The sequence below is a fragment of the Oncorhynchus nerka genome, linkage group LG2 (assembly GCF_034236695.1).
Source record: "Oncorhynchus nerka isolate Pitt River linkage group LG2, Oner_Uvic_2.0, whole genome shotgun sequence".
Lineage (NCBI taxonomy): Eukaryota > Metazoa > Chordata > Actinopteri > Salmoniformes > Salmonidae > Oncorhynchus > Oncorhynchus nerka.
The window spans coordinates 55354728-55378797 of NC_088397.1; the positions used below are offsets into that span (position 1 = coordinate 55354728).

The 24070-nt window shown below is 44.0% G+C and overlaps 1 protein-coding gene across 8 annotated transcripts in view; it reads left to right on the top strand.

The window, feature by feature from the left end:
* The first annotated feature begins 6555 nt into the window (after positions 1 to 6555).
* The window catches only part of magi1b (membrane associated guanylate kinase, WW and PDZ domain containing 1b), a 211425-nt gene continuing 193910 nt past the window's right edge, over positions 6556 to 24070 (top strand). For all 8 annotated transcript variants that reach the window (XM_029674813.2, XM_029674845.2, XM_029674829.2 and 5 more), the window contains exon 1: positions 6556 to 7376. In XM_029674813.2, the coding sequence (XP_029530673.2) occupies positions 7079 to 7376 (298 nt within the window). In that variant the 5' untranslated portion in view covers positions 6556 to 7078. The remainder of the gene's footprint in view (positions 7377 to 24070) is intronic.

Below are 24070 nucleotides of genomic sequence, written 5' to 3' on the forward strand. Positions count from 1 at the left end.
ACTGCAAAAATCGCTGAAGTTGGAGACTTTGGGCCCACCCATTTTCACCTACCTCATTCCCATACTGTTTTTATACTGTTTTTTATTTATTTACTTTTCTGCTCTTTTGCACACCAATATCTCTACCTGTACATGACCATCTGATCATTTATCACTCCAGTGTTAATCTGCAAAATTGTATTATTCGCCTACCTCCTCATGCCTTTTGCACACATTGTATATAGACTGCCCATTTTTTTCTACTGTGTTATTGACTTGTTAATTGTTTACTCCATGGGTAACTCTGTGTTGTCTGTTCACACTGCTATGCTTTATCTTGGCCAGGTCGCAGTTGCAAATGAGAACTTGTTCTCAACTAGCCTACCTGGTTAAATAAAGGTGAAATAAATTAAAAATTAAAAAAAATAAACAGGGGCTTAATGGTTACAGTAGGTCGGTGAATATCTGTCAGACTCGTTGGGAGTGTGTTACAGTACAGGGGCTTAATGGTTACAGTAGGCCGGTGAATATCTGTCAGACTCGTTGGGAGTGTGTTACAATACAGGGGCTTAATGGTTACAGTAGGTCGGTGAATATCTGTCAGACTCGTTGGGAGTGTGTTACAGTACAGGGGCTTAATGGTTACAGTAGGCCGGTGAATATCTGTCATACTCGTTGGGAGTGTGTTACAGTACAGGGGCTTAATGGTTACAGTAGGCCGGTGAATATCTGTCATACTCGTTGGGAGTGTGTTACAGTACAGGGGCTTAATGGTTACAGTAGGCCGGTGAATATCTGTCAGACTCGTTGGGAGTGTGTTACAGTACAGGGGCTTAATGGTTACAGTAGGCCGGTGAATATCTGTCATACTCGTTGGGAGTGTGTTACAGTACAGGGGCTTAATGGTTACAGTAGGTCGGTGAATATCTGTCAGACTCGTTGGGAGTGTGTTACAGTACAGGGGCTTAATGGTTACAGTAGGCCGGTGAATATCTATCAGACTCGTTGGGAGTGTGTTACAGTACAGGGGCTTAATGGTAATGTGTATCACACAGCTATAACACCGTTGTGATTAGGAGGCCATCCCTGGGCAGTGCACTATAGCCACCATAATATGAAAGTATTTGATGTGATTTCACTAAACTACTGTCACCTTCCCTCAGTCATTCTATAAAGCACTCCAATGAAACACTTTTCTTTTTATTGCTACAAACTTGAATGAAACAGCTGCTGGTGGAAGAGTATGGCCAAATGCATTCATGAAGGTTACATGTCATGATCTGTAGCTATACTGTTTTGTAGCCTACTGTGCATGATCTTAAACATACTATTTGGTGACCAGTTTGTGTCAATAGAATACCAGCATAAGCTGAGCATGTGAGAAAGTGAAAACCTGATATTACTGTGAAGGAGACAGGTTGTCTTTAAGATGGATCCGGTGAAAGGTCAAACACTACTTCTTTCGGCAGCAATGGGCCATTATCACACAATCGTCCTCTCTTTCTCTCCCTTGCTTCACCTCTAATTAAAATAGTTCTCCTACTTTCTCCTACTTTCTCTCGCTCTATTTTTCTCTCTCACTCTCTTCCTTCCTCCCAGGCCCTGCCATCAAACTTTAACAGCACATTAAGGTATGTACAGAAGGGTGTGGACTAAGAGAGAGATGATGAGGAGGAACAATGCACCTACACTACACCCAGAGAGAGCCCTACAGTATGCTGTTGATGGCTCACTAAAACACTGCTGCAATGACAGTTGTCCCCACTGGGCACTTTACAGATGAGCTGTGGTCATAATTTCCTTGACTGAGTATGATGTCTTAATGACGGATGGGTCTGTTGCTGTCTACAGTGAATATGTAAATTGCTATTGGGTTGTTCCACGAAATGAGTGCCTTTTGCGTCCCTTTGATATTTTAAGTAGAAATTGTGTACCAATATTGAATTTTAAGTGCCCTTCAAAATAGGCCACATGGATAATTCAATAAATATATATTTTTTTATATGAACAAAGGCTGGCTAAAGTGCCAAAATTCAGCATTTTGACATGAGTAGCTGTTTCTACACTTTATGGCAATTTCCTGCTGTTTTGTGGTGGAACACTGTGTGGGTCGAGCTGCCACTGCCTTAACTATCCTGTTGCCTAGTCACTTTACCATGAAATCTCCATAGATTAACTTTGGCAGTAAAAGGGCCTTACTGAAGGGCTCAGTGACTTTCAACGTGGCACCGTCTTAAAAGATGCCACCTTTCCAACAAGTCAGTTCGTCAAATTTCTGCCCTGCTAGAGCTACCCCAGTCAACTGCAAGTGCTGTCAAACTGTAAGTGCTGTGAAGTGGAAATATCTAGGAGCAACAACGGTTCAGACGTGAAGTGGTAGGCCACACAAGCTCACAGAACGGGACCGCCGCGTGTTAAAGTTCGTAATGCTTAAAAATCATCTGTCCTCGGTTGCAACACTCACTACCGAGTTCCAAACTGCCTCTGGAAGCAATGTCAGCACAATAACTGTTAGTTGGGAGCTTCATGAAATGGGTTTCCATGGCCGAGCAGTCGCACACAAGCCTAAGATCACTATGTGCAATGCTAAGTGTCGGCTGGAGTGGTGTAAAGCTCGACACCATTGGACTCTGGAACAGTGGAAACGCGTTCTCATATTAATACCCATGACTTTGGAATGAGATGTTCGACAAGCAGGTGTCCACATACTTTAGGTCAGGTAGTGTATCATTGCTTATTGCAGTATATCATTACGAGTCAAAGTATGTTACCTAAACATTATTCATAGTCAGGAAAAAACATTACTATCTTAGACAAAATGGCAGACATATTGCTGAGAGAGAGAGAGAGAGAGAGACAAGGATTTCACTGGAAGGCTGAGGCACAGCTCAGGAATAGGCCTGGAAAAAGTTGATCTGTTTAATGTTGAGAGTGAGACATTGCCAGCTTGACAGTTAGTAATGAACTTGTTGAGGTTTATACATTTCAAAAACGTAATGTATAGTTATATCTGCCATCTTACATGTAAAGTTAGTAAAGTCAAGATGGCAGATGCAGGGTGGTGTCAGATTCTGATTAAGTTCTCATGCTCAAAACATTGCTTCAAGTGATCAATTTTCAACATTTCCCAGAAAATAAAAGTGATGGATATAGAGGAGGAAATAAAACTTGGAAGTATGGCCCTGCTGTCTGTTTGATTTGAGTGACACAATGTGACAGGAAGCATGCACTGGCTCTGTCTGACCCCTACTGGAGGTCACAGTACATCTGACTGGCAGTGGCACACCAGCTAGATCTACAAACAATATAGTATGTCACATCAAATCTACTCTTAAGGGACAAAGCAAACTGCACCGATTGTCTGTCTGCCCTTCATTTAGCGTTTATCTTCCATTCATTTTCTGCGGTGTGCCACCGGTGGTGTTTGACTGGAGACTGAATTGCCACATTCTCTGATGTTTTTGCACGGTGAATCGGTATGCCATCGGTAAAGAGCGATTTCTACTCTGAACCAATCAGAGAGCATGAGTGGGGAGCCAAAAGGCAACCAACAAGTAGAAAAAAAGGTCACGTTTACCGGTGACATTATCCACTCTTTTGCAGCTTGCTAAATGAGCTTCATATGCAATGTATAGGATCATGGTAGCTAGCTAAGTGTACAGACACAATCCTCAAAACACTAAATGATTCCTCAAAGCAAGCTTGACACCAAGCCCAGAGCCCTGGGTTTGGACACCACCCTCTACAACTGGATCCTGGACTTCCTGATAGGCAAACCACAGGCTGTGAGGATTGGCAACAACACCTCCTCCACACTGACTGCTAACACATCGGCCCCCCTGGGGTGTGTCCCAAGCCCTCTGCTCTACTCCCTGTTCACCCATGACAGTGTGCCTTTGCACGACACCAACTACATCATCAAGTTGATTACACCACAGTTGTAGGCCTGATAACCAACAATGATGAGTCGGCCTATAGGGAGGAGGTAAGTGAAGTGGCATTGTGGTGCCAGGACAAAAACCTCTCCCTCAACGTCAGAAAAAAAAGGAGTTGATCGTTGACTTCAAGAAGCAGAGGAGGGAACATGCCCTGATCCACATCAACAAGACTACCATAAAGAGTCAGCAGTTTCAAGTTCCTCGGGGACCACATCACTGAGGACTTGACATGTACCAACAACACCACCACTCTTGTCAAGAGGGAGCAACAGCATCTCTACTTCCTAAGGCAGCTGAAAAGATTCTGCATGCCACTCGGGTCATCTCCAAATACTACCGCTGCACCATCGAGAGCGTCCTGACCGGTTGCATCACGGCCTGGTATGGGAATTGCTCTGTCTACGTCCGCGAAGCCCTCCAGCAGGTGGTGAAGATGGCCCAGTACATCACTGGGACCGTGCTACCACCCATCCAGGACATCTACTCGAAACGGTGCCTGAGGAAGGCCCGCAGCATCATCAAGGACTTTACACACCCCAGCATCAGCTGTTAACTCCCTTACCGTCGGGCAGACAGTATTGGATCATGAGATCTGATACCAACAGGCTCAGAGACAGTTTCTATCTACAACCCACCAGACTGCTGAACACTTGAACTGGACTGAGTACCTGCTCTGATTCTCCACACCTTAGCACACACACACACACACACACACACACAAACACACAAACACACACACACACACACACACACACACACATCACAACTGCTGCTACCAGACTCTTATTATGCTTGCTAAATACTGCACAATTTAAACACTTGTCCCACAATCATCCTTTCCCCAAAACAAGTGTAAATATTTTACTCTAAATTGTGCCTTCTTGTATACTTATGCTAAGGTATAATACATGTTTATTATATTCAACTGAGACATTTATTTAATGTTAGTATTCTTTCATTTGATGATTTCTTATTGTGGGACTCCTCTCCTCCTGTCCTCTCCCTAATGACCATGGAACTGACTGGTGAGGTGATAACAACATCACATACAGCATATGATGAGGACTATCATCTATCTAGATCAGGGGTCACCAAGGAGAGGCATTGAGGATGACCACATTACAGTCATGTAATGGGTCACTTATTATTGCCATCTGCTTACCTCTATATGATCATTACTCTGAAAGTAGGTATAAAAGCAATAGGAAGTGAAACATAGCTGATGTAATGGTAGGCTGTACGGCATCAGTGATGCTGCATCGAACAACATCCGGTTAACGTAACACTATTTAGATACATTCAGAGTGGGAATGTATTGTTTAACTCTATGGCCCTGGGCTTAATAAACTGTTCCTGCGTGTGATTGGTTGATCTGAGAAGAAGTTACAAGATTTGGGCTTAAAAACACTCATTCTGTTTCCCAGTCCCATCCAGGCCAATGGTTTGCCTCCTATGGGACAAAGAATACTTTGAATGTTATTTTTAGGTTTGGAAAAGCTCATCTGCTTTTCCCTAGGTGAGAGGCAGCCCATCTGATCCCATCAAACAGCATGCTCCCTTTCCCTGTGCTTCAGCCCAGCTGTCTAATGCCCCCTCTTTCTCTCTCTCTCTCTCTCTCTCTCTCTCTCTCTCTCAATTCAATTCAATTCAAGGGGCTTTATTGGCATGGGAAACATGTGTTAACATTGCCAAAACAAGTGAGGTAGATAATATACAAAAGTGAAATAAACAATAAAAATGAACAGTAACCATTACAAATACAGAAGTTTCAAAACAAAAAAGACATCACAAATGTCATATTATATATATAGTGTTGTAACAATGTACAAATGGTTAAGGGTACACAAGGGAAAATAATATCTCTCTCTCTCTCTCGCCAATGATGAGAGGGGGGAAGAGGGATGTGAGTGATGATTATGATGATGGTGATGAAAAAACTGTTGACGTTGACAGTTATCACAATTATGTTAAATATAGGCTATTGTAACATATTGTTGAAGGTCCTATAATCGAGCGAGTACTATGTGTTTTAAACATCTGTGTGTGTTCGACTCCCATGAAGGACTACACATACCAGAGCTCCATATTAGCAGGGCACAGAGGGGAGTGCCTGTCTGTCTAGTGGTTTGAGGGGGAAGTTCCAGTGAGAATGAAGAATGTGCTACAGAAAGAACCCAAACTATTAGAATCCCCCAAAAATAATACATATATTTCACCTGGCAAAGTGGCAAGTTTTAATCTGATCTGCATTCCATTGAAAACCAGTAAAAGACTATTAAAAACTGGGCCCAGAGTGGAGGTGTAGCGTAATGATTTAAACGTGTAGAGACTAAAGAAAGATTGACTGAATGATAAATATAATATTTATTACATTTGCTTCATGCTTCGATTTAGATATGGCAGCTTATTCCCTCCTCATTGGTATCAATTTATTGAAATGCAATTAAACCTCCTAAGAATATGATTTTTAAACAATAGTTCTGGTCAAAGTCAATATTATCCGTGCTTTAGTTTACTGTGTTTTCAAATAGCATGTTAGTCCTTGACGGTCGCGGCACTAGGACCCTGTAATAGGTGCAGCAGGATATCCCTCTGGACTCCGTAGGGAAAGAAGACGCATGCGCTCATTTTACTAGCAGTACCTCTCGATCCGTACAGCACGCGGAGTGGGATACAATATAACAAAACGTTGTACCTGCTTAAAGGAGCCGTGGTCTTGTGTGGTACCACCAACCAACTCACCGCGTTTTCAAAGAAAACCTCCATTGCTTGGATATTGAACGGAAAATATTGAAAGTGGTTTTTATAAAGAAGGAACTGAGAAACGACTTTAACAAGTAGATACTGTAGGTTAGTGGTACTTTGGCAGACGCCGAAGAGATATATAAACGAGATTACTCGGCAAGGAAGATGAGAAAAACAATACCTGCAAATTAGGACCAGCTGCTCAGGACTTCTACAGAAGTGGTCCATTGGACAAGAATGGCTTGATTTTTTTTTTTGCGTGAATGATGGGCAGATTTTGACAGCAGCACTCATGCTTCACGGAAAGAAAAAGAAAGTTTGTTGCGTCTGATTTGGATATTATATTCTGAGACACGTTGTGTTGTCCATATTGCTATACATCGGCGAGACCACCTGTTTGGTGTCGGATATTCATCATGTCCAAAGTGATCCAAAAGAAGAATCACTGGACCACTAAAGTTAACGAGTGCGCGGTCCTCAAAGACGCTCGCGGTGACTTAAATGTGCAATTGCTCGGTGGTGCGGAGAACGGAGAGTTCGCCTACATCGGACAAGTTAACGATGGTATCGTGGTTTACAAAAATGGAAAATTAACAGAGGGGGCGTTGATATTGGAAGTAGAGAACCTCTCGATCTCTGGGTTGCCCCTGTATGATGTACAGACAGTGATAAAGAATTGCAGTGGTCCCATCAGATTGAGAACGGTCAGACAAGGTAAGAGATGACACTGAAGCAGCAGAGCGTCCCAGAGCGCCTCATTCGTCCACACTGAGTGATGTATGAAAGTGGACAAGGCACTAAAATGTTATGTAATAAATATGTACTAAATCATTTCCCACTTTTCAGAATCCCATTCAAGGTTTTAGTTCCGTCAGATATGTACATACTCATACATTGTGAGTGATTTATGTATGTTGAATTGCCCTTTTCCCCTTAAAACAACACCCACATGCCTTGCATTTCAGCAGTTAAATGACTTATGATTGGAGTGTACCATAACGACGCTGTAGGTGATATCTTGGTTGTCGCCTACCCATTAGGCCTAAGGCACGTATTGATAGTTGACTACATCCCAACCTCTGCTCATACCATAGCAAGAAGATGACAACATTAACAAAAGCATACAAACAGCAGCTCTGGCCAGTGTGAACTGTTCATGGTCAACTTGACTCATCCTGGCCTTGTAGTTTGACACTAAGCCAATGTGACACAACCCAGTGTGTCTGGCAGGCTTGTATGAATGCTCAGAGCTATGATGTAGTGCCTTTGCCACTCTGGGATTGGACTGATTTTAAAACGTTTCTTTGTGGTTGAAAGAGGGGAGGGGAGGGGGGGGGGCGAATCACACAAAAATATTTTTTCCACATCTATTTGTTTATAAACCCTGAGCACATATTCCTACTTCATTGGCCCAAATAAGGAGCCACTGGATGGGCAACCTGCGGACTACCTACTTTCTTGTCAGTTTCATACAACAAATTCCCAACTCAACACACAGTCCATGCCGCATGGTTCTAGTTATGGTTGATGAATCCCCTCTGTCTAGCCTAATGGGAAGAAGGTGGCCATCCTGCCCATGCTCATAATGACAATATCAGGAAGCTGGCCAATCAGCTCCCACTCCAGTCCCAGTGCTCCACCAGGCTCATTTCCAGATCCTGTTTGGAGGAATGGAGGAGGGGATGCCGTGGCAATACAATCACATGACCATATGCCATTTCAGGTTTTAAAAATTCATGCTGTCTAGGAAATGTTCTCCCTAATCAGGCTTAATCTGTAAAATATGTTTGGCAACAAGGGCCATCTGTATCCTGTGTTCAGTTTAAATGTCCTAATTTAGCTCAAATCAATGTCTATTTTATTTAACTAGACAAGTCAGTGAAGTACAAATTCTTATTTACAATGACGGCCTAGGAACAGTGGGCTAACTGCCTTGTTCAGGGGCAGATCTAAAGATTTTTACCTTGTCAGCTCGGGGATTTGATCCAGCAACCTTTCGGTTACTGGCCCAACGCTCTAACCACTAGGCTACCTACCGTGGCTGTCATTTTCATAGTTTGATGACTGTGAAGGCAAAAGGCGGTGCTGATTAGGCTATTGTCCATCAGGTGGTAAACTTTTCTGCATCCTCACTCAAGTTCAGGGTACAGGCTGGGCATAGCATGTTTTGGTGCCGATTATGGCTTTTAATGGCCAACAGTACGTTGTTTTGTAGGGGGATTGACTACAGTACACACCTTACTGAGCTGCCACCGGGTGCCACATGTCATTATATAGCCATGCTGCTGTATTGACACAGTAGCTCTGGCAGAGTCATTAACTGGATTATGTAATATGTACGTAGTTTCGACATGTATTTCCACACGCCCTGCTTTGTTGAAAGGACTCCTGCTGTATATCATAAAGAGAGAGACATGTTTTTGATTGACATTTCCTATTTAATACATTTAGTCTGTCTGTTGGGTATCTAGTCTGAACACTAAACTGTTTTTGAGGGAACTTGGTTGCAGATTGTTATCATGTCTGAAATTATGATAAAAAATCATCTATTCGGGTAGTACCCTGGTCTAAATTTCCTCTAGCCCCCCCCCCCCCCACACACACACACACACACACACACACGAAGGCTTTAACATGGAAGCGGATTAGTGTACCTCAAGGCTCCCATAGTTAATGGACCCATGTGTTATTTAGCAAGTCCTCGTGCGTGTTTGCTGTGGGATCAGTGCATGGCGCTCCATGGGGCTGGGCCGATCAGACCAGGCAGCATGAAACACAGCATCAAGGTCAGGGGTCAGTGAGGAGGTATTTAGTGTCTGGATCACATCAGAGCACAGCATAACTCCATGTGATGCTGTTAATCCCCTCCTAATATACTACACTGGGCTGACTGAGTCAGTTATTCAGCCAGGGATCAGTCCGAAGGAAAGGCAAAGACAAGTTAATTTACAGTGGTATTCAAGTTTTTAAAGTTTCACCGACATGTGTGGCTAGCCTGAAACTTTGCAGGCTCAGCAGATTTAAACTGTTGTAAATCCAAAAGGAAGAAGTTAAACTTTTTAAAATTGTGGTGCGATTATAGCTAGCTGGTCCTGTGGCTTAGATTTATGGCAGTGTGGGTGGTAGGTCGAGAATCTCTTTTTCAGTGGGTGTGTATTCATGGATGCCAAGGGAAGCCAGGCTTCCCCAAAAATATACCAAGAAGAAATCTATAATTATAATATCTCTGTTTCTCTGTCATAATTTACCTTTATTCGCAAGAGGCTGAATACAATATATAAACCAAAGTATGTGGACACCCCTTCATATTAATGGATTTGGCTATTTCAGCCACACCTGCAACAGGTGTATAAAACTCCATGGTTGTGTGCAATCATTGGCAGTAGAATGGTCTTATTGAAGAGCTCAGTGACTTTCAATGTGGCATTGTCATAGGATGGCACCTTTCCAACAAGTCAGTTCGTCAAATGTCTGTCCTGCTAGAGCTGCCCCGGTCAACTGTGTGCTGTAATTGTAAAGTGGAAACGTCTAGGAGCAACAACAGCTCAGCCATGAAGTGGTAGGCCACACAAGCTCACAGAACGGGACTGCAGAGTGCTAATTCATAAAAATTGTCTGTCATCGGTTGCAACACTCACTACCGAGTTCCGAACTGCCTCTGGAAGCAATGCCAGCACAATAACTGTTCGTCTGGAGCTTCATGAAATGGGTTTCCTTGGCCCAGCAGCCGCACACAAGCCTAAGGAAACACTGTCACCACTGATAAATCCACTATAATTGAGAATTTCAATAAGCATTTTTCTACGGCTGGCCATGCTTTCCACCTGGCTACTCCTACCCCGGTCAACAGCACTGCACCCCCCACAGCAACTCGCCCAAGCCTTCCCCAGCTGATGTTTTGAAAGAGCTGCAAAATCTGGACCCCTACAAATCAGCCGGGCTAGACAATCTGGACCCTTTCTTTCAAAAATGATCTGCCAAGTCAACAAACAGATTACCGACCATTTCAAATCTCACCATACCTTTTCTGCAATCTGGTTTCAGAGCTGGTCATGGGTGCACCTCAGCCACGCTCAAGGTCCTAAACGATATCTTAACCGCCATCGATAAGCATTACTGTGCAGCCGTATTCATTGATCTGGCCAAGGCTTTCGACTCTGTCAATCGCCACATCCTCATCGGCAGACTCAACAGCCTTGGTTTCTCAAATGGTTGCCTCGCCTGGTTCACCAACTACTTCTCTGATAGAGTTCAGTAGGTGTCAAATCAGAGGGTCTGCTGTCCGAACCTCTGGCAGTCTCTATGGTGGTGCCACAGGGTTCAATTCTTGGACCGACTCTCTTCTCTGTATACATCAATGATGTCGCTCTTGCTGCTGGTGAGTCTCTGATCCACCTCTACGCAGACAACACCATTCTGTATACTTCTGGCCCTTCTTTGTACACTGTGTTAACAACCCTCCAGGCAAGCTTCAATGCCATACAACTCTCCTTCCGTGGCCTCCAATTGCTCTTAAATACAAGTAAAACTAAATGCATGCTCTTCAATCGATCGCTGCCTGCACCTGCCCGCCTGTCCAACATCACTACTCTGGACGGCTCTGACTTAGAATACATGGACAAATACCTAGGTGTCTGGTTAGACTGTAAACTCTCCTTCCAGACCCACATCAAACATCTCCAATCCAAAGTTAAATCTAGAATTGGCTTCCTATTTCGCAACAAAGCATCCTTCACTCATGCTGCCAAACATACCCTTGTAAAACTGACCATCCTACCAATCCTCGACTTCGGCGATGTCATTTACAAAATAGCCTCCAATACCCTACTCAACAAATTGGATGCAGTCTATCACAGTGCAATCCGTTTTGTCACCAAAGCCCCATATACTACCCACCATTGCGACCTGTACGCTCTCGTTGGCTGGCCCTCGCTTCATACTCGTCGCCAAACCCAATGGCTCCATGTCATCTACAAGACCCTGCTAGGTAAAGTCCCCCCTTATCTCAGCTCGCTGGTCACCATAGCATCACCCACCTGTAGCACGCGCTCCAGCAGGTATATCTCTCTGGTCAACCCCCAAAAAAAATATTTCTTTGGCCACCTCTCCTTCCAGTTGCCTGCTGCCAATGACTGGAACGAACTACAAAAATCTCTGAAACTGGAAACACTTATCTCCCTCACTAGCTTTAAGCACCAACTGTCAGAGCAGCTCACAGATTACTGCACCTGTACATAGCCCACCTATAATTTAGCCCAAACAACTACCTCTTTCCCTACTGTATTTATTTTATTTATTTATTTTGCTCCTTTGCACCCCATTATTTTTATTTCTACTTTGCACATTCTTCCACTGCAAATCTACCATTCCAGTGTTTCACTTGCTATATTGTATTTACTTTGCCACCATGGCCTTTTTTTGCCTTTACCTCCCTTCTCACCTCATTTGCTCACATCGTATATAGACTTGTTTATACTCTATTATTGACTGTATGTTTGTTTTACTCCATTTGTAACTCTGTGTCGTTGTAAGTGTCGAACTGCTTTGCTTTATCTTGGCCAGGTCGCAATTGTAAATGAGAACTTGTTCTCAACTTGCCTACCTGGTTAAATAAAGGTGAAATAAAAAAATACAAAATAAAAAATAAGATCACCATGCTCAATGCCAAGCGTCGGCTGGAGTGGTGTAAATCTCGCCGCCATTGGAAACGCGTTCTCTGGAGTGATGAATCACACTTCACCATCTGGCAGTCTGACAGATGAATCTGGGTTTGGCGAATGCCAGGAGAAAGCTACCTGCATAGTGCCAACTGTAACATTTGGTGTAAGAGGAATAATGGTCTGGGGCTGTTTTTCATGGTTCGGGCTAGGCCCCTTAATTCCAGTGAAGGGAAATCTTAACGCTACAGCATATAATAACATTCTAGATGATTCTGTGCTTCCAACTTTGTGGAAACAGTCTGGGGAAGGCCCTTTCCTCTTTCAGCATGACAATGCCCCTGTGCCCTATTTTTATTTAACTAGGCACAAAGCGAGGTCTATTCAGAAATGGTTTGTCGAGATCGGTGTGAAAGAACTTGACTGGCCTGCAAAGAGTCCTGACCCCGACCCCAGTGAACACTTTTGGGATAAATTGGAACGCCGATTGCGGGCCAGGCCTAATCACCCAACATCAGTGCCCGACCTCACTAATGCTCTTGTGGCTGAATGGAAGCAAGTCCCCGCAGCAATGTTTCAACATCTAGTGGAAAACCTTCCCAGAAGAGTGGAGGCTGTTAGAGCAGCAAAGGGGGACCAACTCCATACTAATGGCCATGATTTTGGATTGAGAAGTTCGGCAAGCAAGTGACCACACACTACATGACCAAAAGTATATCTTACCGGAGAAAGCATCTGAGCGAGCGAAACAGCGCCCCTCTGTATGTGTAGCCCATCTATCTGATGCTGTCTGGCCAAAAAGAGTATGACATTGTTGTCGCCCGTAGCATTGAATGCATGGGAAGCCAGCGGGCATATGGCTTGCATTTTTATATAACATTTTTAAAAACTGCATAAGCAAAGTGTGCATTTTCCCACCAGAGATGTTTCCATCAAATTGACTTGTTGGAGATACAAAGCTGTGCGTGATGACGTAGTGCACATAAAAACGCATTCATCTTATGTAATGGATTAAAAAAATCTAAGTTGAATGGGTTTTCATCACATTTTCAACTCTACTGATGGTTTTCTAACCAAAACTATTGCGTTTTATATAGCGAGTGTAGCCCACTCTGGTATTGACACATGCACTCTAGCCAACCGCGTACTCTAGCCAACTCAATCTGTGCGCTGTTGGCTAGAGCACACGTATAGCCTATTGGCCCTTTCCTAAAATAGCCATGGATGGAGATAGGGATTTGGACTTGTGGTTTTACTTAATTCTCCATTCTGGCCAAAGATTATAACGGAGATTCTGATCCAACCAGAAATTAATACATTGTGCCCCTGGCCTGAGAGGATGGAAGTTCAATATGTAGCTAGATGTAGAAGGCTAATGTTAACTAGCTGGCTCAATGTTGCCTGTGAAAGGAAGTTAGGCTAGCAAGCATTTTAGCCAGGTAGCCTGGGACACAGACAATCACAACCATGGACAGCCACATCATATTTAGCTTACGTTGATTGGACTATATTGTTTTTGTTATCTTTTAGTTGTCACTGTATTAAACTAAGCAGAGGTGGAATAGTGGAATAGTGGAGGCAGCTCCTGTTTTCTTTGCGACTTGCGGTAACTCTCCGGTGTTCTCAATTGTTGTTTAGTGGTCCCGACAATGTTGGAAACGTTAACTTGCTTGACCATGCTGTAGGTCATGTTTGTTACATGCAATAGGCTTTGTGAACTTCACCAGACAGAGGTTGCTCTCCGGTTTTCTGATGAAACATGGGTGTGGTTGAATTTATTCTGCAGCTGTGTCTTCTTATTGTCTCGGCCTTCTGCTTGTATATCACAGTGTCAAGGCATATGAACTAACAGGTTATAGCGCAAACAAAGCAATTATCACAACACAGGTTGTAATATGCCTTTTTTATTCTGGCTTGGCTTCACCAGTGGTATAAAAAAATGAAACATTTAGTATATCTATTTATGTTTTTTACCCAAGTGTTGCTACTGTTCTCCTTCTGTCTTTGCATGTGGAATATTTCCTTTTCTTCTGTGTGAACCCCCACAGCCCCCCCCCCCCCATCTTTTGTATTCTCTGACACAGTTGACCAGCTCAACTTCCCCTACACAATGTGTTCAGACACAATCTCTGGGTTTAATTTACCTGTGTTAGTTACAAAGGAAGTGCTCCAGCTGCTTCCGCTGTGCTCCAGTCTCTTTCTGCCTGCCTGTCTGGATGGACGGTGTTGTGCCCTTCAGATCCATTCTAATTGTGATCCCATGATGTTCAGAACTCCTGTCAACAGCCTCTTCGTCATCATGGTCATTCGGTGACATTCTTTAATTTCTTCAACCCCCCTCTTGATTTCCTGTCAGACGATGAAGTCGCACACGTCTTGTTGAGTGGCTGAGATTTGGATTTAGAGCTTCTAGATATTTCTCCCAGTTCTCAGTCTTCACTTCCCATCTCTTTAACACATCCCAAGCAGTGGATCATTTGACAAATCTACTCCTAAGGCCTCTGCTTATTTCCACATTGTCAATGTGGCTGTCATATTAGCATAATCCCATATGTGGGAGGTGTTTTTCAGGCACAGTCGTGTGCTGTACCACAGTGTATATGGCGTCTAATGGCTGAGGGGTTTGGGAATGAGCTTACTGTGAAGCCTTTGACTGCTATGGTAAGTTTGATTTAAATCCATCCCATTGCAGTGACATCAGAAGAGAATTGCATTCCACAGTCATTCTGCAATCCCACACGGTGTTCATTAGAAGGTTCAGTTGACCGTTATACAAAGTTGTGTTCTTCACATCCAACGCATGCAGGAATCTGATCATCATTGCATTTGATTTAGATTTGATCAGCCTGGAGCTGAGCGGGGCAGATTGTGACTCATGCTGATGTGCCAAAGCCCTCTGTCAGTTTTGCTGTTGTTTTCGCAAATTAGACGCAGTATTGCTCCAACGGGCATACTGCTACCAGGAAGTCAATTTATATGAGCAGAAGTAGATGTTAATAGTCTTGGCGGCATAAAGTCAAGAATCTTCCATGTTCAAATTACATACTAATAAGCAGGAGCCCATAAACTCACACATACCTTATCTCTGCTATTGTCATAAAATATGAAAACAGCTTTGGAATCTAAAATATTCATTTGCTTTGATTATTTTTACTTGCATTTAGTCAGTCTATCCTCTGTTCTCTGGAGATGCTTTTTTCTTTACCTTTTTAATTATACTTAGACCAGACCAGTGCCCTGGGGTCCGATTACACATCTCATTAGCTTCTGCTGGTGCCCACCCATCTCTCTCACACACACACACACACACGCACACATTTCTTGGGGATTTGAAGACAGGCCGTCCTGATTAAGAGGATTATATAGACATGGTTGTGTTTTCCACAATAGCCAGCAGACTACACACACACTCTCTGGGGTCGTGTGTTTCTGTTTGGTCTGGAAGCCCAAGGCATGGCATACACACACTCTGGGGTGGTGTGTTTCTGTTGGGTTGAAGTCCAAGGCATGGCATACACACACTCTGGGGTGGTGTGTTTCTGTTTGGTCTGGAAGCCCAAGGAATGGCATACACACACTCTGGGGTGGTGTGTTTCTGTAGGGTCTGGAAGCCCAAGGCACGGCATACACACACACTGGGGTGGTGTGTTTCTGTAGGGTCTGGAAGCCCAAGGAATGGCAAACACACACACTGGGGTGGTGTGTTTCTGTAGGGTCTGGAAGCCCAAGGCATGGCATACACACACACTGGGGTGGTGTGTTTCTGTAGGGTCTGGAAGCCCAAGGAATGGCAAACACACACACTGGGGTGGTGTGTTTCTGTTGGGTCTGGAAGCCCAAGGCATGACACACACACACACACACACACACATACACTCTCTGGGGTGGTGTGGGTCTGGAAGCCCAAGGCATGGCATACACACGCACACTCTCTCTGGGGTGGTGTGTTTCTGTGGGTCTGGAAGCCCAAGGCATGGCATACACACACACACTCTATGGGGTGGTGTGTTTCTGTGGGTCTGGAAGCCCAAGGCATGGCATACACACACACACACACACTCTCTCTGGGGTGGTGTATTTCTGTGGGTCTGGAAGCCCAAGGCATGGCATACACACACACACACTCTCTCTCTGGGGTGGTGTGTTTCTGTGGGTCTGGAAGCCCAAGGCATGGCATACACACACACTCTCTCTGGGGTGGTGTGTTTCTGTGGGTCTGGAAGACCATGACACACACTCGCTCGCTCGCTCTCTCTCGCTCGCTCTCTCTCTCGCTCTCTGTGGGTCTGGAAGCCCAAGGCATGGCATACACACACCAGAGGAATCCCCAGTCCACCTCTAGCATTCTGTTCTATTCTTCTTCATCAGCTCAGTCTCCATCTTCTCTTTTGCTCCTCCATTCTCTCTCAATCTTTGATAGTCTCTCTCTTTGTCATCTGAGTGTGTGAATTGTGCAGCCTCTCGATGATGGGGTGATTTGATTTGAACATTTTATTTGTCACATACACATGGTTAGCAGATGTTAATGCGAGTGTAGCGAAATGCTTGTGCTTCTAGTTCTGACAATGCAGTAATAACCAACAAGTAATCTAACTAACAATTCCAAAACTACTGTCTTATACACACAAGTGTAGGGGGATAAAGAATATGTACATAAAGATATATGAATGAGTGATGGTACAGAGCGGCATAGGCAAGATACAGTAGATGGTATCGAGTACAGTATATACATATGAGATGAGTATGTAAACATAGTTAAAGTGGCTAGTGATACATGTATTACATAAAGATGCAGTAGATGATATAGAGTACAGTATATACGTATACATATGAGTTGGAATAATGTAGGGTATGTAAACATTATATTAGGTAGCATTGTTTAAAGTGGCTAGTGATATATTTTACATCATTTCCCATCAATTCCCATTATTAAAGTGGCTGGAGTTGAGTCAGTGTGTTGGCAACAGCCACTCAATATTAGTGGTGGCTGTTTAACAGTCTGATGGTCTTGAGATAGAAGCTGTTTTTCAGTCTCTCGGTCCCAGCTTTGATGCACCTGTACTGACCTCGCCTTCTGGATGATAGCGGGGTGAACAGGCAGTGGCTCGGGTGGTTGTTGTCCTTGATGATCTTTATGACCTTCCTGTAACATCGGGCGGTGTAGGTGTCCTGGAGGGCAGGTAGTTTGCCCCCGGTGATGCGTTGTGCAGGCCTCACTACCCTCTGGAGAGCCTTACGGTTGTGGGCGGAGCAGTTGCCGTACCAGGCGGTGATACAGCCCGCCAGGATGCTCTCGATTTGTGCATCTGTAGAAGTTTGTGAGTGCTTTTGGTGACAAGCCAAATTTCTTCAGCCTCCTGAGGTTGAAGAGGCGCTGCTGCGCCTTCTTCACGATGCTGTCTGTGTGGGTGGACCATTTCAGTTTGTCTGTGATGTGTATGCCGAGGAACTTAAAACCTACTACCCTTTCCATTACTGTTCCATCGATGTGGATAGGGGGTGTTCCCTCTGCTGTTTCCTGAAGTCCACAATCATCTCCTTAGTTTTGTTGACGTTGAGTGTGAGGTTATTTTCCTGACACCACACTCCGAGGGCCCTCACCTCCTCCCTGTAGGCCGTCTCGTCGTTGTTGGTAATCAAGCCTACCACTGTTGTGTCGTCCGCAAACTTGATGATTGGTCTCAGATGTCTGTGAACTAACTTGGGCTGACTTGGCAGAACCCTTCTCCCCATGTTAACTCTTGAAAAGATACCGTACCATAAGGACCTTCATGGGAGTTGTGGATTAGTGTGTGTCACATGGCATTGCAGTAAGTACCATTTTCAGTAGTGACACTTGGTGGGTCGACGAAACAAACACATTTGTATAACGAGAACCAGACTGGATGCAAATGTGTGTGTTTTACACAGGACTATGATTTACATCTACCATCTGTGTTTCTGGTGTCTGTTCAGGATATGTTTTGATGATTCATGTTTGTAAAAATCCTGCATTAGCATGCTCTCCGAGCACATTTGACATTTAATCACCACCCAAATGTCATTTATTAATTATAATTGTTATTCATTTAGACCCTCATTAGTCACTATGAATTACCTAGAGAAACATGAATGTGTGTGTGTGTGGGGGGCTTCAGGAGTTTACTCCAAATCTCTCATCTGGAAATGTCAGCTACTGTGATTGACCAGCATTTGGTTTCCTTGATGGACAAAGCATGTGTCTGTTAGCTGGACACTGCTGTTATCTAATGCTCCAAAATGGTGGTGTTTAACAACCGATGTCATCATCTGTACAGGTGGGCCAAATCTATATGCTCAGCAATATGTGGGGCAATATGTGGTGGTAGTATAGTGCCAAATGCCATAGCCATGGTGATATACAGTGCAGGGCAGTACGGTTCTCTCTAGCAGACCTTTAAACATGTCCTGTCCTGGTCCCTTCATCCACACCTAAGACTTGCTGGGCACAGAGATTACAACCAGACTCGGCACGTTATCAACACCTTCATAATGAATCCTAGTTCAGACTACACACACGGGTGTTGCACTGGTGGACCCCTGTAGACACATGCTGGTCCGCTCTTTCACATCATCCACATCATACCTTGTAGCTCACTTGCGCAATACTCTGTGTGTGTGTGTTCATACTGTTCACGGTCCTCCCAACGGCAGCAATCGGCATAGACTTTTTAGAAAGCTCTGTTCCTCTGTCCTTCCTAGCATGGCCAGATAGTTAGCAGCAGTTCTGTAGTGCTGTGATCTGATTGGCGGTGATGGTGGACGTCTGTTTCCGTGACGACTCCCAATGGGAGCGGAGCAGTGGAGGAGCGGCGCAGATGCCACGGGTCAGGGCCAGAGGCGTCCCCAATGTGACATGTGCTGTTCACTCTGTCCCCATCGATCAATCGCTCCTCTCCCTTAGGCAGGCACACCAGGAAAACAGTCTCCTCCACAATTTGCTCCCTGCCCTGTCATGGCGTGGGCAGGCCAGCCAGAACATGCCCCACACACACACAGGCATACACATCTCCTTTTTAACACAGTTGTTGGTGACATTGGCTATGAATGTTTCCTAAAAAACATATTGAATTAGGGGAAATGTTGTCTTACTTGGAGACTGTTGTTCTCGCTAATAGAACAGGGGCCCCCTCCCTCACAGTACAGTACCTCGCCCTACACACACCCCTATGGAAACAATGATGTTATGACTATGTCAAGGAGTTAATTTCCATGCCTTTATTTATGCTTAGATTCTCCCTGACTAACCAGCAGAGAGACTGACAAGCTGAATTTAACAAACTGTTTGAAGTAGATGCTTGTGGCCAGGCTATTCTGAACCCTTTAATGTGGAGATTTGTACTTCGCTGTGTTAGTCAAAATGTTAATGGCCAGAGTGGTGATCTTTTGGCTCGCTTTGGAATTGCATCATCACTTTTTAAAAGTGCCACACAGCCAGCATCAAACTCTGAGGGTTCAGATATACACACACACCACTGCTCTCATGATCTCTATCACTCTGCAGTGGCATGCTTTATTCATGTACTGGGCGATGTAGGGTTGTACTACAATACCACATTTCACATGGTAAATAAGAACACGAATTTGACTAAACTATACGGTCCTATTAAAAACATACTTTATGTAAATTGTGTGGTTTTATAGCTCGCAAAATAAACAAATGTGACTCTAGATGGCAACATAATGTTTGTTACTAACATTAGTGCTGTTTTCCTCCTTCAATCTGCTATTTTGTTGTTGTTTTCTTGCCATGATGCACCTACAGGTCTCTGCTCTCTGTCAGCCACAGGTTTTTTTTTACAGGGACTTGCCTATTTTTAATGTTGTCCTTAGGTTTGGTTTTGGTTCTGCTTCTCCTCATGGTGTGGATTAGTGATGAGACTATTTCTACACTGTGTCTGCTAGCAGTAATTGTGATGGAGAAGGCATAGCAAACTGATTATCCACAGCATTGACTTGTTCGTCTTAAAGGGATACTACATAGCAAACTGATTATCCACAGCATTGACTTGTTCGTCTTAAAGGGATACTGCATAGCAAACTGATTATCCACAGCATTGACTTGTTCGTCTTAAAGGGATACTGCATAGCAAACTGATTATCCACAGCATTCACTTGTTCATCTTAAAGGGATACTGCATAGCAAACTGATTATCCACAGCATTGACTTGTTCATCTTAAAGGGATACTGCATAGCAAGCTGATTATCCACAGCATTGACTTGTTCGTCTTAAAGGGATACTGCATAGCAAACTGATTATCCACAGCATTCACTTGTTCGTCTTAAAGGGATACTGCATAGCAAACTGATTATCCACAGCATTGACTTGTTCATCTTAAAGGGATACTGCATAGCAAACTGATTATCCACAGCATTGACTTGTTCATCTTAAAGGGATACTGCATAGCAAACTGATTATCCACAGCATTCACTTGTTCGTCTTAAAGGGATACTGCATAGCAAACTGATTATCCACAGCATTGACTTGTTCGTCTTAAAGGGATACTGCATAGCAAACTGATTATCCACAGCATTCACTTGTTCATCTTAAAGGGATACTGCATAGCAAACTGATTATCCACAGCATTGACTTGTTCATCTTAAAGGGATACTGCATAGCAAACTGATTATCCACAGCATTGACTTGTTCATCTTAAAGGGATACTGCATAGCAAACTGATTATCCACAGCATTCACTTGTTCGTCTTAAAGGGATACTGCATAGCAAACTGATTATCCACAGCATTGACTTGTTCGTCTTAAAGGGATACTGCGAGATTCTGGCAATTAAGATTTTCTTAACCAGAGTCGGATGAACTCTTGGACACCATCTGTATGTCTCTGTGTGCAGCAATGTCGAAGTCTACAGGTATGGTAGCATATGCTAGCTAACGTTAGGCTTGGACGGTGTCCAGATTGTCTTACCTTCATACCGACCTTGTGCCATTCCGGGTTGTTTGGTAATATCGGCACTGAACACACAGGGCTCTATTTTCAAACCCCACTGAGCCTTTGTAATTCGAAGGTTGGCAATGCTAACAAGTACATGTAAAATCCCATAGACAATGCTAACCAATGCATTGCAAACATGTTTATAGTCTCTGACCTATTTTCAGGACCGACATCCCAGCTCATGAAGTTATAAGTAACAAAAAAAATGCTACTCAGTTTGCTCACAGCAAGGCTCTTGATCCAGTTGGGGATTCTCTGCTGTTACCGGCAAGTGAAGCTTGATTTTGGAGGAAGCTAAACACTTAGCTAGATAGCTAACTAGCTACTAAATTAGCAAACCAAATGAGCAACTGCAGAACATTTAGCACATTTTACACAGTTAACTTAATAGTTTTAAGATCTAACTGGAAAACATTTAGTTGTGAATTCCATACTGTAACTACACTATATATACATGCATACAAAAAAGTATGTGGACACCCCTTCAAATGGCAAGAATGGCGCCGACAGAGATGGTCGCCTCGCTTCAGGTCCTTAGAAAACTATGCGGTTATTTGTTTAAAAAAAATGTATTATTTCTTACATTGTTAGCACAGAAAAAAGTGTTATTACATACAGCCGGGAGGAACTATTGGATATAAAACAAGGTCAACTTACCATCATTACGACCAGGAATATGTCTTTCCCGAAGCGGATACTTTGTTTGGACCTCCACCCTGGACATTGGATCTTATCCCAGAGGCCGACCCAAAACAACGCTGTCGCCACAGGAGAGGCAGACAGAGCAGCCTACTGGTCAGACTCAGAAGGCGAGCACACCATCCACCGCTTTCGAGCATATTACTCGCCAATATCCAATCTCTAGATAACAAGGTGGATGAAATTAGGGCACGAGTTGCCTTCCAGAGAGACATCAGAGATTCTCTGTTTCACGGAAACATGGCTCACTCGGGATATGTTATCAGAGTCAGTACAGCCACCTGGTTTCTTCATGCGTAGCGCCGACAGAAACAAATATCTCTATGGTAAGAAGAAGGGTTGGGGGTGTATGCCTTATGATTAACGACTCATGGTGTAATCACAACAACATACAGCAACTCAAGTCCTTTTGTTCACCCGACCTAGAATTCCTTACAATCAAATGCTGACCGCATTATCTTACAAGAGAATTCTCTTCGATTATAGTCACAGCCGTGTATATCTCCCCCCTCCCCCAAAGCAGATCCCTCGTCGGCCCTGAAAGAACTTCACTGGACTCTATATAAACTGGAAACCATACATCCTGAGGCTGCATTTATTGTAGATGGGGATTTTAACAAAGCTAACCTAAGAACCATACTTCCTAAATTCTGTCAGCATATCAAATGCGTGACAAGAGCTGTTAGCTTTCTGGATCATTGCTACTCAAACTTCTGCGATGCATACAAAGCTCTCCCCCGCCCTGCTTTCGGAAATTCTGTCCGTGACTCCATTTTGTTGCTTCCAGCCTATAGACAGAAACTAAAACGGGAAATGCCCATGCTCAGGTCAATACAACGCTGGTCTGACCAATCGGATTCCACGCTTCAAGATTGCTTCGATCTCGTGGACTGGGATATGTTCCGGATAGCCTCAGACAATAACATTGATGTATACGCTGACTTGGTGAACGAGTTTATTAGCAAGTGCATTGGAGATGTCGTACCCTCTGTGACCATTAAAACCTTCCCTAACCAGAAACCGTGGATTGATGGCAGTGTTAGCGCAAACCACCGCTTTTAATCATGGCAAGGCGACCAGAAACACGACCGAATACTAGCAGTGCAGCTATTCCCTCCTCAATCAAACAAGCAAAGCGTTAGTAGAGAGACAAAGTAGAGTCGCAATTCAACGGCTCAAACACGAGACCTATGTAGCAGGATCTACAGTCAATCACGGATTACAAAAAGAAAACCAGCCCCGTCGCAGACACTGACGTCTTGCTCCCAGACAAATTAAACAACTTCTTTGCTCGCTTTGAGGACAATACAGTGCCACTGACACAGCCCGCTACCAAAACCTGTGGGCTCTCCTTCTACATGGCCAACGTGAGTAAAACATTTAAACGTGTTAACCCTCGCAAGGCTGCCGGCCCAGACGGCTTCCCTAGCCGCGTCCTCAGAGCATGCGCAGACCAGCTGGGTGGTGTGTTTACGGACATATTCAACCAATCCCTATCCCAGTCTGTTGTCCCCACATGCTTCAAGATGGCCACCATTGTTCCTGTTCCCAAGAAAGTGAGAGTGGGAGTCCACTCCGATTTATCTTTTCTCCAGTTTCTGGGATAAGTGGAATTGCCTTGGGGGGTTACAAACAAAGGATCCCAGTCAGGAAAGTTGTATTTCTGGTTGCAATGCTGGTGAGTTACCGCCTCTCTAAAATCCAAAATATTCAGGCTGTATATAATAATGCAAAGGAGGTTCTGAGCTAATAAAGTGAGAAATAAACCCCAAAATGATAAAACTGCAAAGTTGCTTAGGAGCCATGAACAGGGTGACCATGTCTACCGGCGCCATCCTGCAAAGAGAATACATCTCATTGTTGGAGTCTGTAATTGGATCTCTTAGCCAAGAACATCATCTAATGGTGATATGCAGCATCTTCAAGCCTTTTCATACTGTCCTCTCTCCCTGCCCAGCCCTGAGGCAAATGATGTCCCCACTCAATACACTTACCCAAGAGGTGACAGCTCCTATACCTGTGATGTATTGCCCCAATCTGTGTAATACTATATGGAGAATAGGCTCTCTGATGGTAAATAG